The 17,520-nt window shown below is 39.3% G+C and overlaps 1 protein-coding gene across 1 annotated transcript; it reads right to left on the bottom strand.

The window, feature by feature from the left end:
- Nucleotides 1–855: 855 nt before the first annotated feature.
- cyp7a1 (cytochrome P450, family 7, subfamily A, polypeptide 1) lies at nucleotides 856–15,051 on the bottom strand. The gene is made up of 8 exons (XM_088430230.1): nucleotides 14,720–15,051; nucleotides 10,324–10,564; nucleotides 10,039–10,248; nucleotides 9,760–9,954; nucleotides 9,451–9,650; nucleotides 8,683–8,813; nucleotides 6,387–6,565; nucleotides 856–6,295 (listed from the first exon to the last, which is right to left on the bottom strand). Exons 1-8 carry the CDS (start codon nucleotides 14,800–14,802, stop codon nucleotides 5,993–5,995), a joined length of 1,542 nt encoding a protein of 513 aa, XP_088286356.1. The 5' UTR covers nucleotides 14,803–15,051; the 3' UTR covers nucleotides 856–5,992.
- Between the last annotated feature and the right edge of the window lie 2,469 nt (nucleotides 15,052–17,520).

The raw sequence follows: 17,520 nt of genomic DNA, 5'->3' as shown, positions 1-17,520 counted from the left end.
AATGTTTGTGTGGATGACACTTCATTGCATGCTTCATTTACAAATGGGGAGTACATACATTAATCAAATTACATTACTGTAATTGATTACTAGCGCAATTAATTAATTAATTAATTGAAGCCCATTCAGAAATGACCAAATTCACAATAAATCCTTCAATGCAAGCCTCCAACTTCTCCATGTTGAGAACCGTATTGCTCGAGGATTCAAGAACCACATCCAGTTTGCGGTTCAGGTTACTTGCAGCATATAAAAATCTATTGCTTGACTGACAACTTTACACTATGGGTTAGAAATGAAAGCTCTTTGTCATAACAAACCAGTCTACTTAAAGAAAAAAACGAATGAAGGATTAATTTCAGTGTTCAGCTGAATTAAAAAAAAAACTGTTAATTTCAAATCAGCATACTATTATAAAATAGCAGACAGCTCATGAAGGTGATGTGCTTAGAACTTTTCCTTAATGACTAGGATGAAAATAATGGTGCCAGCTGGCTTTATCAGGTGGAGACTGGCTTGAGCAGCATTTATTGCCCGTTGATAGCATCCTCTAATTTGTTGTCAGAAATATCCCTTCTGGAAATGTTGTGATAAAATCACCTCACGCTCGATCCACGCTACACACCATTGGTAATAAATTGGTGGAAACGTCCACATGTGAGAGATTTGACTGAGGGACACCATCTTCCTCAACCTGCTTTTGTTATCCACTACCTAAGGACGGGTAAAATCACTCCTTCCGGTTTACCTCTTTTTAGAGAGATTTTTAAATATTCCAGCATTTTTTTTGGATTCTTCATTTAACTGGAAAAACAACAAAAATATCTAAAATATAAAAAACACAAAATCCAATCATTGTTGTACTTTCAGGGAAAATAAATGGCTTTTATTTTCATGTTAAACCAACTGCAATTAGTGAAAACAAGATAAATGCCCCATTTTGTTTTTTAATTTGCATTTCAGAATGGGAAATAGAATGAACACCAACCTACCACAGTGTCCACATCTAAAGTTTGCATTTACCAGTCCAAAAAAAAAAGCTGATGTAAAGCTTGAATTAAAAAAAAAAAAAAAATCAAAACTCAAGTCATATCACTCATATTTCAAAGCATGAGTACATATTCATAAATTTTTGCTTTCAAGAGATTTTCTTGATTTGAAAGTCTATTTACTCATATAATACATCACAGGTATCAAACTCAAGGCCCGTGGGCCAGATTCGGCCAGCCACATCATTTTATGTGGCCTGTGAAATGATGATTTGACTTCTGGCTAAAATATCAAACTTGCAAGTTGACAAACTTACAAAAAAAAAAAAAAAAAGGGCGGGGGGCAAGCATTTTCTTATTCCCAATCTCTGACTTCACGGTCATACCGGCCATCTTGACAGAAACTGTAACTACAATGTGGCCCACAATAACAATGAGTTTGACACCCCTGGAATAAAGCATTCGAAGTAAAGCATTACTTATTATGAAAATGTATTTAACATAATACTGTGTACCTTATTGTTGTTGTAGTAACAGCAGTGTTTCACACATTAGTGCAGTGAGAGAATTCCATTTCTGTGTAGGTACACATGCTTACTATGCTCTAAATCTTAAATACATTTACTGCATATAAAACAGAGAATTTACGTTCCAAGGCTCAATCAAATACTCTCTTTACATATGCAGAAAGACCTCAACATTAGTATTTACATTTACACAATATACATTTTGAAAAAACATGTAATGTTTGGGATGTTTGGTACCACTTTTTTTTTCCCCTCCAACTTTTAAGTCGTCACCAATATCGATGCTAGGACCAATACCAAGGGTTGGGCACTGAAAATCGGAACTCAAGTGGGTCCAGGACTAAAACTTTGTACCAGAACGGTTCCGATTGTAAAATGTCGACACTAAATTTAAATTTGTAGTTAACTGGGCTTAAGAAGCACGGTGCAAAAAAATCGTGCACATTGGATCTCTGTCATGCACCCACTACCCCTTAGCTACCCACAAAAGATGAGATGTAAAATACACAGATGAGCACCAAACTAATGCCTGCATAAATGTAGCAATAATGATTTTACAATAAAAACAGGGAGTCAACACACAAATACTGCACACCCAGCAAATATTTAGCTGTTAGCATACGCAGCTGCAGCATACACACAATATATATATACAGATACATACAGTTGACTGCTTGGATGACAACATTTCCTTGCTTTGGGTTTGAATTGATTATTTTTTTTTTAACACTAGATTAACCCATCCATCTGTGATTAGTGTCTTGCTTAAACTGCTTCATCATTGAATTTCCTTAAGGTTTTCAAAGTTACTGATTTTGTGATAATATAAACTCATTCACTGCCATTGACGGCTATTTTTACAGGGCTGGCAGTGAATGAATAAGATTACACAAAATTAATGACAATTTTCTCTTTTTCTATTTCTATTAGTGGTGCAACGGATCAGAAAATTTACAGTTCTGATCAGATTACAAATTTGAGTTATGGATCAACTTGGAAACACAAAAAATTAAACTTTGTCAAATACAGTCGTTAAAAATTTAAGAAAGATAAAAAGCAGTATAAGGCAGATTACTTTCTGATATACTTGAACAAAACCGTGAACAAAAGAATTTGACCGTGAACAAAAGAATTTGACTCATTGACATTTGAACCACTACAATGGAGGATGGAAGCCATAGGTTAGAAAGCCAACATTTAGACATTTGCAGTTGTGTTATGAACGATTAATGATTTATTGGACATTTTATTGGAGTTTTAAATATCCAAATGCATTTGAATACTTCTCATTCTCACGTTAGCGACCAGCGCTAACAGAGACCTGCGCTAACAGAGACCTGTGCCATATCACTCAATGACAATGACAGTGTAACTGGCAAGCAGTTGCTTAGCAAGCAATTGAAAAGGATTTTTTTTTCTTTTCTTTCTTTTTTTTGGGGGGGTTAATGGGGAATAAGATCATAATAAAAACTGGAGTTGCAAGGACAAGTCAAGTTAGCTGCTAAGCAACTTTCACTGTGAGGGACAACTTAAAAATGAAAGCCTGATCAGGCTTTTGCATGCATGTACTGTACTGTATGTCCTTGTATTGGTTGATATTTCCATTTTTTGAAGCTGGCCTTTGGCACTCGTTGCATTAGATTGTTGTGGCTTTTTCTTTTTGGCACCACGCACATCATTTGATCATTAATAACAAGAGTTGCCATCTTTGAATGTCCCACAATTCAATTTCGATTCCTGGTTCTATGATTCACTTCAGAATCGATATTGTATTCAATATATTTTTTTTTAATTCATATATGATTTGAGCAGTGGCGGTCCGTGCCTTTCATACAAACGCCTTCTGTGATGTCAGGCTCACGAAAAAAATACCCCTCATGCACACATGTACGCATTACTGGGCTACAGAGGCTATTTTCTGGAGCATTTAAACATCAATAAACCCGTATCAGCAATTTAAACTTGTCATTTTACGTGATGCTGTCAAAACTTAAAAGAATAAATAATAAATTAAAATAAATATCCACGAAATTTTATGAAGTCCAAATTACAAATCGCAGTTTAAGAAGAACATTTTATTTCTTTACTATTAATTGAATATGAACAAAATAAAATAACACAAACATATTAAAAATGAAACAATAAATAAAGAAAATGCTATCACTCACCAAAACAAATGGTGGTCACAATCGATCAGTGTTTTCAATATCTCCCGATTTTTCTTCCTTTCCCTTTTCATTGTGGAGCTCTCTCTTTCTCTTCGCACAGAGATGTACAGTGTATCCACTCGGGTGTCCCCCAAAGTTTTTAAAAGCACCGTAGCGCATTGAGGAGTTCACTTAACCTTCGAACTGGGACGTAAAATATTGTATACCCACTTGGGTGTCCCCAAAAGTTTTTAAAAGCACCGTAGCGCATATGTCCAGCCGTGCTTTGGTGTCTCGTTGCTGCCTTGGTTAAACAATTGACAAATCCAGTGTAGCTCCAAATCGATCCTTTGCAAACTAAAGGCATTCCCGGCAGAAAAATTTGCAGTGCCCCTCAGAAGCCGTAAGCATTGCTGGCACTGAGGGCCCACCACTGGATTTGAATGACAATTATTTCTCAATTATTCCCAATTATACAATTAAAATAATAATTCTCTTTTTTTAACTTCGATTAATTGTCATTATACCACTAGAATGGAAGACAGAAGCCTTATTGTAAACATAAGTAAACATAAGTGGCTTGATGGATACTTCATTGGATAAGATGAGTAATTTCACCCCCAGCATTACTTTTGATATATGTCTGCTTTTATAGATAAACATAAGGCCCATATTGGTTAGATATTAGTATTTAACATTTAATGCACAGGTGTCAAACTCAAGGCTCGGGGGTCTGTTCTGGCCCGCCGCATCATTTCATGTGGCCCGCAAAATGCTAATTATGACTTCCAAGTTTTTTACCTCATCCCCTTCTAAAGAGTTTTACTGTCCTCTGATTTCCAAACTAGATCATACTAAAACGTTTATTTGACTTCACAGTCTTAACGGCCCTCAAACAGAAACAATAACTACAATGTGGCTCATTATAAAAATGAGTTTCACTTCCCTGATTTAATGCATGAATTTACTTTTTTTTTTTTCTTTCTGAGTTTGCATGTGAATGCACCAAATAGTTAGCAGCTAGCACTAATGCTGCAGACTTGTGCCGTCTCGTACATCTACAGTGTGATTGAATAGCACTTTCTTGGCATCCTTAATTAGCAATTGAATATGATTTTTTTTTTTTAACTGGTGGTGTGTCAGTATTGGTACCTATGTGATGAGATGGCAATAAAAATTGTGAGTCAAGCTAGGGCTCTACCATCACATCAGAGATAAATTAGCTGGGACCAACCACTGCTGCTGAAACCAACTTCACAATAAGTAGCTTACAAAGTTTGTTGCATTGACGTCAATGCATTATTTCTTCTGCTTTGAAGTTTACTTTCACAGCGTATCTGTGGCGAGTAACGTGGGTTTGGGTTAGTAGTTCATGTCTGGCATAGTTATAGGGAAGATGGCAGGAATCTGATTTGCCCTTTTTTTATTACTTATAAAATGAACATTTGTATTGATTCTGAATTGTAGAAAAATGAGAATCTCGATTCTTATGTGAATCAATTTTTTGGCACACCTATATCCATCTGTTCATTTTCTTTAGCCACTTATCCTCTCTATAGTCGCTGCCATGCTGGTGCCTATTCCAGCTGTCTTTGGACAGAAGGCGGGGGATACACTGAACAGGTTGGACAAGACTGCACACACTTGGGTACAATTTGGAGGGTTCAATAAACCTTCCATGCATGTTTGTGTAATGTGGGAGGAAAGCGAACTGCTTGGATACACCATACACAGGCACAGGGAGAACATACAAAGTTCACACCGGACAGAGAGAATCAAAGGCCTCATTTTGATTCTACCCATGGATCCCAGGCCCTCGGAACTGAGAGGCTGATATGCGAACCACTCTTCCACCAAGCCACTCGGCACAACTCTAATAAATATATACTTCACAGTTTGAAGTACCTACGTGACTTATTTCACCAAGATGCGCTTAGTAGATTGTAGAGGATTATTGTCACATGTATATATGCTTATACCTTTGACTTACATCCTCCAGGTGAATTTCTTACCTCTTTTGCTTGACATGACTTAAGCAGATATGTAATGTGGCTTGAAAATGCGGCTTTCATGTGAACACACACATTTTCTTCTCTGAACAATTCCCAAACCATTTTAAGATGAGCCGTTGCAACACTAATTTCTAAACATTTTGTTAAAGAAATTGAATTTAAATGGGCATCTGTCAGAAATGCATGCTTTAAGGTCCCCATTGTAAAACGGCCACCAGAGGGCCGATACTGGTACTGGCACCCAGCCCACTACCTGAACCTGGTATTGGTACTCACCCATCCCTAAACATAGTTATTTTTTCTCAAGAACAAAACAATTAAAAGTTAGATTTCAATTTGTATCTAAAATCGATATCATATGTTGGTTGAAGGATTCCTAAACCAGCACGTGTTTGGTCTAGAGGGGGGACTTTGATTGCAGGGTCCAGAAGTTCCATTTCAAAGTAAGACAAAACCAAAGTCAAAAACTGCTTGATTTCATACACAGCAAAAAATCTGCCAGGGCATTTGGTCACCCCAGAACCAAAGGGCATATAGAAGTATCGTAATCTCCTGCCATTGCGATAGAATGTGGTCTTCTCCTGACCGGTTTCATCCAAAAATCGGTCATATTTATATTCCTGCAAGTTCAAGAAGACAGAAATAGCAGTTAATAAACTTGCTGTAGTTAATGCAGATCATGGTCCTAGATCAAGTTTGTACACTTCTTACATAGGGGTCTTCGTAAATTTCTGGATCATAGTGCAGCATGGGGGGGTACAGGGCTAAGACATCATCTTTCCTAATATGATATGCCTCTTGGTTGTCAAGGTGAAGTAAAAAGTCCTCTTTGGCAATACGCACATTCATGGATGCACTGGATAGACGCATGGCTTCTTTTATGATGCTATCTGTGAATGGGAGATATGTCAATATAAAATGAACATGAAAATATACAAGTATTGCAACCATTTCCTTGAATGAGTCTGATTTGTTCAACTGTTGTATGATGATTTAAAAAATTGTACAGGTTTTTCCCTTGCCCAAAGGCAGGTCACTGGGACCCCCTTCAGAGCCAGGCCTGGGGGTGGGGCTTGATGGCGAGTGGCTGGTGGCCAAGCCTGCACCCATTATGCCTGGTTGGGCAATGAGGGTTTCAACTCCCACGCCCGGCAATATTTCTCCAACGTCCCGGGAGAGGCCATGTCCAAGTGGGCCATGTTCCGCGCCTCCATTGTCAAGGTGGCTAAGGTGGTCTGTGCCTGTTGTGGCAGCAACAAACTCACTGGTAAGGGATGCTGTCAAGCTGAATAAGGAATCCTATTGTTCCTTTTTGGCCAGTGGGACTCCAGAGGCAGCTGACAGGTGCTGACTGGCTAAGCAGAGTTTGACATCCGCAGTGGCTGAGGCAAAAACTCAGGTGTGAGAGGGGTTCGGTGAGACCACGGAAAATGACTCCTGGACGGGTTTAAGGAAATTCAGTTCAAGCTTCTGACATCTCAGGAGGGGGGAGCAGTGCACCATAAACCTTCTGCACAGAGAAGACAGAGGGCTGCTGACCTCAGGACATCATGAGACGATGAGGGGAATACTTTGAAAACCTCCTCAATTACCTAACATTTCTTCTTATAAGGAGCAGGGTCTGGAGACTCTGAGGTGGGCTCTCCTATATCTGGGGCTGAAATCATAAAGGTAATCAAGAAACTCCTTGGTAGCAACGCCCTTAGGGTGGATAAAATCTACCCGAAGTTCTTAAAGGCACTGGTTTGTGTACTGCAGGGCTGTGCTGGTTACACAACACTACAACATTGCATGGCATCAGGGTGAGTAGCCTTGGATTGGTCGACTGTGGTGGTGGTCCTACTTTTTAAAAGAGGAATCAGAGGGTATGTTCCAGTTTAGCAGTAGAGGGATCAAAAGCCTCTGCCTCCCTGTTAAGGTCTATTCAGAGGTGCTGGGAAGAAGGGTCCATCAGGAAGTCGAGGAGGAGCAGTGCGGTTTTTGTCCTGGCCGTGGAAGAGTAGACCAACTCTACCCCCACAGTAGGCTCCTCAAAGGTGCAAAAAAGTTCATCTGACCTGTCTAAATTTTTTTACTGGACTTGGAGAAGGCGTTTGATCGTGTAGCTCTCTGAGTTCTGTAAGGAGTGCTTTGGGTGTATGGAGTGCCGAATGCCCTGATGTTCGGTCCCTGTAACACCTTTCTCAAAGTTTGGTCCGCAATGCCTGCAGCAAGTCAAATTTATTTTCAGTTGGACTACGAGGCTGCCCTTTGTCACCATTTCTGTTCATTACCGTTATGGACAGAATCTCTAGGCAAAACCGAAGCGTTGAGGGGGTCTGGTTTGATGTTGTCATCACTGGATCTCTGCTTTTTGCAGATAATGTGGTACTGTTTGCTTCTTTAGGACGTGATCTTAAACTCTCACTGGATTGCTTCGCAGCTGAGTGTGAAGTGATTGAAATAAAGATCAGCACCTCCAAATCTGACACCTTGCTATTCAATCAGAAAAGGGCGGAGTGCCCTCTTTAGGTCAGGGAGGAGGTCCTGCCCCAAATGGAAGAGTTTAAGTATCTCAGGATCTTGTTCATGAGTGAAGGCAGAATGGATCGGGAGCTCGACAGGCAAATTGGTGCAGCGTCTGCTGTAATGCAGACTCTGTACCGGCAAAGCTCTTGATTTCCCGATCGATCTATCGAAATGACGAGATCCCGGATACAAGGGAATAAAATGGGTTTCTCCGCAGGGCTGGGGTTCCCCTTAAAGATAGGTTGACAAGCTCAGTTATCCAGGAGAGACTCTGCGTTCAGAGGGGCCAGCTGAGGTGGCTTGAGCATCTGGTTAGGATGCCTCCTGGACTCTGCCCAGGTGATGATTTGCACACTACTCCCACTAGGGAAAGGCCCCGGGGATGACTCTAGAGTCTAGAGTCAAGAAGCTGCTGCCTCCACAACCATACCCAGAATTAGTGGTAGAAAATGGATGGATGGATGTATAATGATTAACCTTCGTACTGTAATAGACTTACCCAAAACAGGCATTTTGTCGAGCTGCTCCCTTTTCAAGTTTAATGTGGGGTCACTTGGGTTAATGGTTTGACCTGATGCCTCCAGTATTCTTCTCACTTCATCGCGAGCAGCTTTCATTGCATCTGGACTTCTACGAACAGATATATAAGCAATTTGGTCAGTCACGATCATATGCTACATTCACCAAATTGGATGAAGGAGAAGCATCTTTCAATGCAATTATACTGATGTGCTCTATTGATTTCTTTCCTGGAGAAGAGAGGAGTGCTGGTCTACCTCATGAAATGCACACGCTGTTAGATAGATGCAAGGGAGAGGAGGAAAGATGCTTCACCGGAGCATTGTAAATCTCTTACCTAGATTTCTTTTTTAATAAATTGGAATTTCAAGTGTAAACTCTGATTGACGTCAAGTTTGGTCAGTTAAAAGCTTCACTTTAATTAGACTCACAGCCTCCACTAATATAACTCTCCGTGAGACTACAGCTAAATGGATGGGAAGGGATAGAATAACACTACATTTTCTGTATAAGGTTAAATAATTTAACATTTGAGTAAATATGTGTACTGCAGTAGTTGAATGTCCGAGGAGTGCCCGTGGCAAGGGCATTTATAGTCAACTTTGTCTGACATGCAGAGAACCTTCTCAACGCGTCTCTCTTCAATATAGCCCCCACCCCCCCAAAAAAAAATCTGCGATGCACTGGGGGTGCAATAGAAGATGCGAGAAGTAGTGAGGGATCGCTGTACCAATTGAAATGATCATACCTTATCATGTAAAAAAGACTCCAGAAGGTTGCAGGCAAAGTATTAGCCTGTGAAGCCCAGAGCAGCGCAACATGAGTTCTGGCCTTGCTTACATCATTAAAGGTGGATAAGGAATCGTTAAGGATCATCCTCATGGAAATCAGATCTGAAACATTCTCCCTCTTGGACAAGTTTTCAGCATGCATTGTTTTTGCCAGATTCTACACATGTAAAAGATAAAGGCACAGAGAAGCCAAAATAAATCCAAACATTTCAATCAAATAGCAAAGAGACATCATTTCATCCATAAAGTTTCTTTGTGCCTCGAACCTCTCTGGCACTGTAGGCGCTCTTAAAGACATGGATAGGCAGCCCGGCCACCAAAGCTGGGAAGATCTTGTCAAACTCCTTGAAATTCTCTAAAGCATTCAGGACCAAGGCTTTCTGAGCCACCTGGCGGGCCTGGTCCTTATCCTCACCAAGGTCTTTACCAAACAAGGTCAGATAGCCGGACTCAAACATCACCTGGAAAACACAATTCAATGGGAATCTAATCACTTTTATCAACTCTGCTCGGTCTGCACTACAAACGCCACACTATTTGCTTACCTTGTAGCAAAAAGCAAAAATACCATCCACTTCCCAATGATCCTTGCTGGGACTGAGTGTGTTGGACTTCAACATTACATCTTGGAGATGCTCCATCATGCTGTCAATCAGAGAGGGCAATGCTTCACCTTGCAAAGTCTTTAAAAAAGTCTGGTGGAGATTTTCTGTGGTGTGGCCATGCCGAGGGTCAAAGCTGTCATGCCCAAATGCCTGATGAGTTAGGAAAAATCATCAATAAATACAGTACAAATCAGAAAACATTCAAATAAATTACTCAAAAAGTACCTTTACTGATGTAGCAAAGTGGAATTTCCTCCAGTCCAAGTGTCTCCCTTGTCTGATGACTGAGTGGTAAGAGAATGGATCACACAGGAAGTGAATGTACTGGCCCGCAATCTTGCAGGTAAAAATGTGGCCGTACTTCTTCTGACGGCTATGGAGGAACTGGAGGGGGTTGGCCCCAAATTGCAGAGCACAACCAAGATAGGGTATTAACCCATTTTCAACTGCTGGCTCCCCATGCTGCCTGTGCACATTGAAGCGAAGCAAACATTATCCACCTAATCGTTTCAAAATCACTTGCCTGATTTGGGGTCATGAGGCAATACTGTAGTTCGTGTTATTTAATTAGGTTCAACGAATAATAACCTGTTGAAAATATTATACTGTATGACTATACTTGTGCAGACATTTTCTCTGTCATACTGTGAACCTCCTTCTGGATGTTTCCTAATGTGTTGTTTAGAGGGGGTTCTCAAACGTCAGGGACCCTTTTAGAAAGCAAATTTTCACTCCAAATGTTGCGGAAACAAAACAAACCAAACAAAAACATCACTTAAGCCAAACGAAAGTGCTCTTTTTATTCACCAACGGATTCAATTTAATAAGTACCGTATTATTCGGACTATAAGCCGCGACTTTTTCATCATGATTTGAGCCCTGTGGCTTATAGTGCAGTGCGGCTTATCTGCTGGTTTTTCGCACAAGCAAATGTGTGTTCAAGGAGTCAGTTTATGGAACAACTATGAAATAGAACTGAAAAGATGTGAATCAATGGCTGTGCTTAAAAAGTGTTTTAAAAATATATGATTAAAAATACATTTAAAAATAAAGGTCTAAATTGAATAAGATCTTGTATAAAAGTTTGTGATGTGAAAAATTTGATATACGGTATACTTTTTGACAAGTTTAAAAATGATTACATTTTAAAAAATATATGAAACTGGTTGAATTGATTGCGTTATTGAAGAGTCATGAATACTTTCACAATTTAATATAAAATGAACACGCAGAAAATCAGTGGTGGGTCGTCATTATAACCTGACATCCTTTTCATTAACTATAAACTATAATAATTACAATAACTACAATAAAAGTCAATTTCATTTGAAATTCATTTTTACTAAGTATTTTTAGTAAATATATATATATTGCTGTGTAATGCACAACAGCCAAGCTACACGGTGTTGGATTTGACTGAATGCATTAAAGGCGTAGCGTAGCCATTAGCTAACCTGTCCCGACTTGGCCATTTCTCTGACTGGGCTACCAGGGGCATGAGCTAGACTGCCATCTTTCTACCTCAGCGAACCCTGACAAATAGTTCTGCTGGGAATGCTTTTTGTTTGCAAAGGATCGATTTGGTGTTTGGAGCTACACTGGATTTGCAAACTTTTAATTAAGTAAGGTAGCAACGAGACACCAAAGCATGGCCGGACACACACGCTACGGTGCTTTTAAAAACTTTTTGGGACACTCGAGTGGATATACATTATTGTACATCTCAATTTGAAGGTAAAGATAACTTCTCAATGAGCTATGGTGCTTTTACACCTGAGGGGGTACAATGTACATCTCTGTGTGAGGAGAAAGAGACCAGTAAGAGGTCAAGAAAAATCGAAAGGTATTGAAAAGACCGATCAATTGTGACCGCCGTTTGTTTTGTTGAATGCAAGCCTTTTCTTTATTTATTGTTTCATTTTTAATATTTGTGTGTTATTTTATTTCATTCATATTCAATTACAGTAATATTAAAATAATAAAATTATGTTCTTCTTGTATTAAACTGCGATTTGTAATTTGGAATTCATAACATTTCAATATTTATTTTAAATTCTTATTAATTTAAGTTTTGACAGCATCATGTATAATGACAAGTTTTAGTGGCTGATGCAGGTTTATTGACGTTTAAAAGCTCCCGAAAATAGCTTGTGTAGCCCAGTAATGCGTATGTGTGCGCAAGAGGGGTATTGAATCGAGAATCTGACATCACAGAAGGCGTGTTGTCAGACTCTCGAATAAATAGCCCCCATGCGAACACGTATATACAGTATTACTGGGCTACACAGGCTATTTTCCAGAGTTTTTAAATGTCAATAAACCCGCAGTTTTAATCAGTCATTAAAACTGTATTCATGATGCTGTCAAAACTTAAAAAATATATATATATATTATTTAAAATATCCACGAAATGTTATGGTCAAAATTACAAATCGCAGTTTGATATTAGAACATAATTTTATTTCTTTACTCTTAATTGAATATGAACAAAATAAAATGACACAAACATATTAAAAATGAGACAATAAAAAAAAGCTTGCACTCACCAAAACAAACAACTGTCACAATCAATCAGTCTTTCAATCAATCAATCACTCCCGATTTTTCTTGACCTCTTCACCCTCAAGCTTTGTCTTTACACTGAGATGTACAGTGTAGCTACTAGGGTGTTCCCAAAAGTTTTTTAAAAGCACCGTAGCACATTGAGGCGCTCTCTTTACCTTCGAACTGAGATGTACAATATTGCATATCCATTTGGGAGCCCCAATAAGTTTTTAAAAGCACCATAGCGCGTGTGTCCGGCCGTTCGGCCAGTGTCTCGTTGCAACCTTGGTTAAACAGTAGAAGTTTGCAAATCCAGTGTAGCTCCAAACGCCAAATTGCTCCTTTGCAAACAAAAGGCATTCCCAGCAGAAATATTCACCAGGGTTAGCTCACGCCCCTAGTAGCCCAGTCAGGAATATGGCCAAGTCGGGACAGGTTAGCTAAAAGCTACGCTACGCCTCTAGCCAAAGCCAATACCCTATAGTTTGCTTGTAGAGCATTGCACCGCCTTCCTGCAGTGAGCATCCACTCACGTCACATTCAACGTGAGGGCACTAGATGGCAATCTTATGACTCGGTTGACTATAACAGCTGTCTATTAAATTAGACGGGCCTCTCACATATCCATCTGCACATGCACAGAAGCCCGCAACTGTTGACACAAATGCCCTAGCCTCTGGGAGCAGGTAGATTACGTACTTCATGGTATTTTCAATTTTGTGACAAAAACAACTATCATGACCCTAGGGGCTTGGCTGTATTTGTGTTGTTTCGTCTCCATTTGCATGCGTTTTTAGGTAATTAAACTTACTTTCAGTTGCCGTCACATTTGCCTCCCTGCAATGAGTTACTACAATTCTGGTCTGCTATTGGTCGGCGTCTCCTCAGATACATGGTGGTCTGCTATTGGTCAGCCTCACTGATTTCAAAATGGCGGAATGGTAAAGCTTTGTTCGATTGTGAGTGGTTATAAAACTATAATTATAGTGAATTTTACTGCTTAATTCAAAGTTAAAAGGGTTAGCCATGAGTCCCAAGATTGCTAGTGATGTTAAAGAGAGATGTAAGAAGATGATTTATATGGAAACGAAGCTGGAGATAATCAAGAAATACGAAGCTAGCCTACCCTTACTAGGGAATATGGGCATAACAAGCGCCACTCAAAGGTAAATAAATCCTTTCTATATATTTTATTTGATGTTTTCTGATTGTATACATGTATATTAAACAGTATATACGTGGCACTTACTATACTATTTTGGCACCAATTTTTAATATGTATGTACAATTATGATGTTTTTACCTGGGGTTCTAAATGCATTAATACATTAGCTACTTAACATAGGTTTGGATTGCCCGTCATACGACGAATTCGCCTAACAACCCCAATCACGGAACAGATTAATGTCGTAACACAGGGGTCCGCACGTGGGCCCCCGGTCCACGACATCCCTGCCTTACGTTTTTTCTTTAAATAATTGTAATTTATTGTAAATATTAGAATGTAATTCTTATTTCATCAAAATTTTTACCTAATATAATTATTACCAACATTACTAGTAGCATTACTAGTGGTAGAATGGAAACCTGATGTGCTGGAGAAAAAAATGAGAGCAGATTCAGAATCAGCACCCAAAAATATTTTTATTATAATTCTTAATAAATATTTTAAGTTTACTCGCCTTCCTAAAAAAATGTTATTAAAACTTGGTAGGGCAATTCAATCTGTTATACTCTTTTTTTTAAAGGTTATTTTGTAAAATAACTTGAAAATGCTATGAAATTGTTTTGGAAATGCAGTTTCTGGAATATTTATATTACTCTGTGGAATTCTCAATAGGGGGGGTGAGGGGGTGTCATCAGTTTCCTGCAAGGTTTTTATTTTCACGTGATCCATGGCACGACTTAGTCCCTCCTTATGAGAAAGTTTGTTGCATTCAAATGGTGCACAAGAATTGCTATTTTAACAGCAAAAGATCAAGCACAGATGGATAAAGTATGAGTATTTATGCACATTCAGTTCTCTCTATATTTTTAAAACATTCTATTCATACTTTATAAATATTTATGCTCTTACCTGCGTCGTGTCCCCACAGCAAGCCAAAGGATGCAGCAGAACCCCACCATCACTGCCCATATTAGAGCGATGCTTATGATCATATTCACAACAATAGTAATAAGGTGACGGTCCAACAGAATAAAAGGCTTTTCCACAGGTGTTAAACAGACACCATCAACCAGTGTACTTGTGCAAATGTGAATGCGTATGTGTCATTGAAAAGCATGAGCTCAAGTGAGAGTGATGATGCATTGCCATGTGGGTTTTTTTATAACACTGTCTTGGGGTGGGTCGAAAGGCGGACCAGAAAAATGGTATTATGTCATCACTGCATCTGAACTGCCTTATGATTTGTCACCATCACTTTGACAACACTACTACACTAGATAAAAGTTTTTTTTTTTTTTCTTTTTAAATGAGATTAGTCAGTGTGTAACCTTCTTAGATCTTGGGATTGATTTGAATCAATGTATCCGCATCCACCGTGTCAAAATTACTTCTCCGGGAAACGCAGTTCCATGCATGCAGACTGAGTGTGCTTGTTTGTTTGATGGCCTTGACCAGAGTCCATGGACAGTGTTACCTGAACGACAAAAGAGTTGATAAATAGAATAAAGGTCTCTGCTTAGTGCTGGTTTTGACTGTATTTGTATGCAGGGTATAAATTAACACCCCATCAATGCAGGTTAAAATACTTTTTGGGGGATGTTGATGTATTGAGTTTGGCCACCAATGGGTAAGATTCTTGTGTCTGTGATTCTGCCTGAGTAACATTTTAGTGCAATTGTTCTATCTAGTGTCTGTGAAGAAATCAAGAATTGCATCTTTTATTGTTGTTGAAGAGTTTTTATCAGACTTCCAGGAGAAAAAACAGCTCCACATATGGGAAATGAGCCCTCATTTGGCAGTTGACAAGGACTTTATTTGGCAACCCAAGCCACCCAGTTTGACGTATCCATATGCACCATCAAAATGTAGAGCATGATAGTGTCTCGAAGGGGAAAACAACAACCAGTGGCGGTTTCCTCCTTCAGTAAATTTGTTTTGGTTGGTGACAAATGGTAAGATAAGTTGATGTTAATTCCTGGTAGGTCTAAATAAGAGTGGCATGTTGGTGGTGATTTAGGTGTAGACAGATGTCGTTTGTAAGAGAAAGGGCTTTGGTAAAGTGTGTGACACTTCATTTCCTACCTCAGCCTAGTTCCTGCTTTCGATTTTGTGGTTCCTCAAGCAATCTTTTTTTTTTTTTTTAATCCTTCTAAGAAAATGTGCGTTCCAGCAGATTTTTCCCTATGAGCTTGTAGAGTGAAACCTGCAGCTATTTACTGGAGTGGATTCAATTGGTGACAACTCTGGGGAAATGTTAGTATTTTGAGAGTAATGGCCCACATCAACAGAATGATCTATTTTGTTTTTGGAACAATAAACTATGTTCAAAATTTGGAACCATGAACTGAACAAACGAAATGTAAACACCACCCCGTGTGAATGCCATTGCTATTTAAAATTGTAGTCGATATTGCAACCAGTGCAAGAAATAAACTGGGTTAACATTAATGGGACAGTGTGTAAGATTTAGACAATTTTTCATTAAAAATTAATAGATTAAATGACTGTATATTTAAAAAAACTTGCTCATGAATGTGTTCTTCATGACCAATAGTATTAAATTTTTCAATTAAATTTTTAAATTAAAGTTTTAAATATAATCAAAGGGCGAGTCATCGTTAAAATATTTTACCTGGGGGTTGGCACTTCTCCGAAGGCGGCCATGTTTGTTATATCTGTGGACAATGGTAAATGCAGCACCTGCAGCACCCCCTACTGCCTGTAATGAAAAACAGTCTAAATCTTACACACTATCCCTTGAAGCCAGTTTACTTTTGAAGAGGGCCTTCTGGTGCCGAGTAAAATAGCAGTTCATACACAAAATCAATACTTTGATAGTGTCTTAGTGTATCTCCCCTTATAAACTGAGTTAGTGCCGTTTCTCCACCAAAATGTTTTGCCTAATTAAAGTGAAACCGCCCGCAGAATCCTTCAAAACAAACCCTCATGCTGCTCGGGCCTTTCTCAGTCCAGCTGGAACTTTGAGGGGGAGGCCTGTGCTGAGGAGCAGCGACTGGCTGTTCGAACTTTGGTGGGGCACTTTGCGAGTGATGTTAAAGAGAGAAGTAAGAAGATGATTTATATGGAAATGAAGCTGGAGATAATCAAGCCTATGCTACCCTTACGAGGAAATATGGGCATAACAAGCGCCACTCATAGGTAAATAAAACCTTTCAATATTTTTTATTTATGATGCTTTCTGATTGTACACTTGTATATTATATATCTGTTGCACTTACTATACTATTTTAGTACCAATTTTTAATATGTATGTACAATTTTGATTTTTTTACCTGGGGTTCAAAACGCATTAGCTATTTAACATAGGTTTGGATTGCCCTTCATACGGTGAATTCGTTTTACAAGCCCAACCGTGGAACGGATTAATCTCGTAACACAGGGGCCCACTGTATGGTGGTGGTCCTTTGTGGTCAAAGATGACGTAGCTTCCATTTTGTTGATCTGGCTGGTGGCTATCGTTGCTGGCAACGATGCCATGCTATGCGACTATGAAGCCCGATCCTGGAGCCACACGTCCTGCCACAGTAGGGACATCTGAGGTCTGGGTCAGGGGGCTGTGGTGATTGTGGAACTGTAGGGTGGTGTCTTCGCCTCCACTAATCCCTCTGGTTTATATTTCGACACTCCTCCAGGTACATGACCCCATCATGGCACAGCTAGCGCCACAGCGCAGCTACCTCAAGCTCCTT

Source organism: Hippichthys cyanospilos, chromosome 12, assembly GCF_059441005.1.
Source record: "Hippichthys cyanospilos isolate Australia breed blue-spotted pipefish chromosome 12, RoL_Hcya_1.0, whole genome shotgun sequence".
Lineage (NCBI taxonomy): Eukaryota > Metazoa > Chordata > Actinopteri > Syngnathiformes > Syngnathidae > Hippichthys > Hippichthys cyanospilos.
The sequence above is the reverse complement of the archived record's forward strand: the minus strand, read 5'-3'. Positions and strand labels throughout refer to the sequence as shown.

Bases quoted from the DNA above. Each gene is read 5' to 3' on its own strand.
- cyp7a1 (XM_088430230.1), bottom strand. From the start codon at position 14,802: ATGATCATAAGCATCGCTCTAATATGGGCAGTGATGGTGGGGTTCTGC. The intron at 10,249-10,323 runs GTACTTTTTGAG...CTAACTCATCAG, and splicing joins ACTTTGCTACATCAGTAAAG to GCATTTGGGCATGACAGCTT. The intron at 6,566-8,682 runs GTAAGTCTATTA...TCCCATTCACAG, and splicing joins CGACAAAATGCCTGTTTTGG to ATAGCATCATAAAAGAAGCC.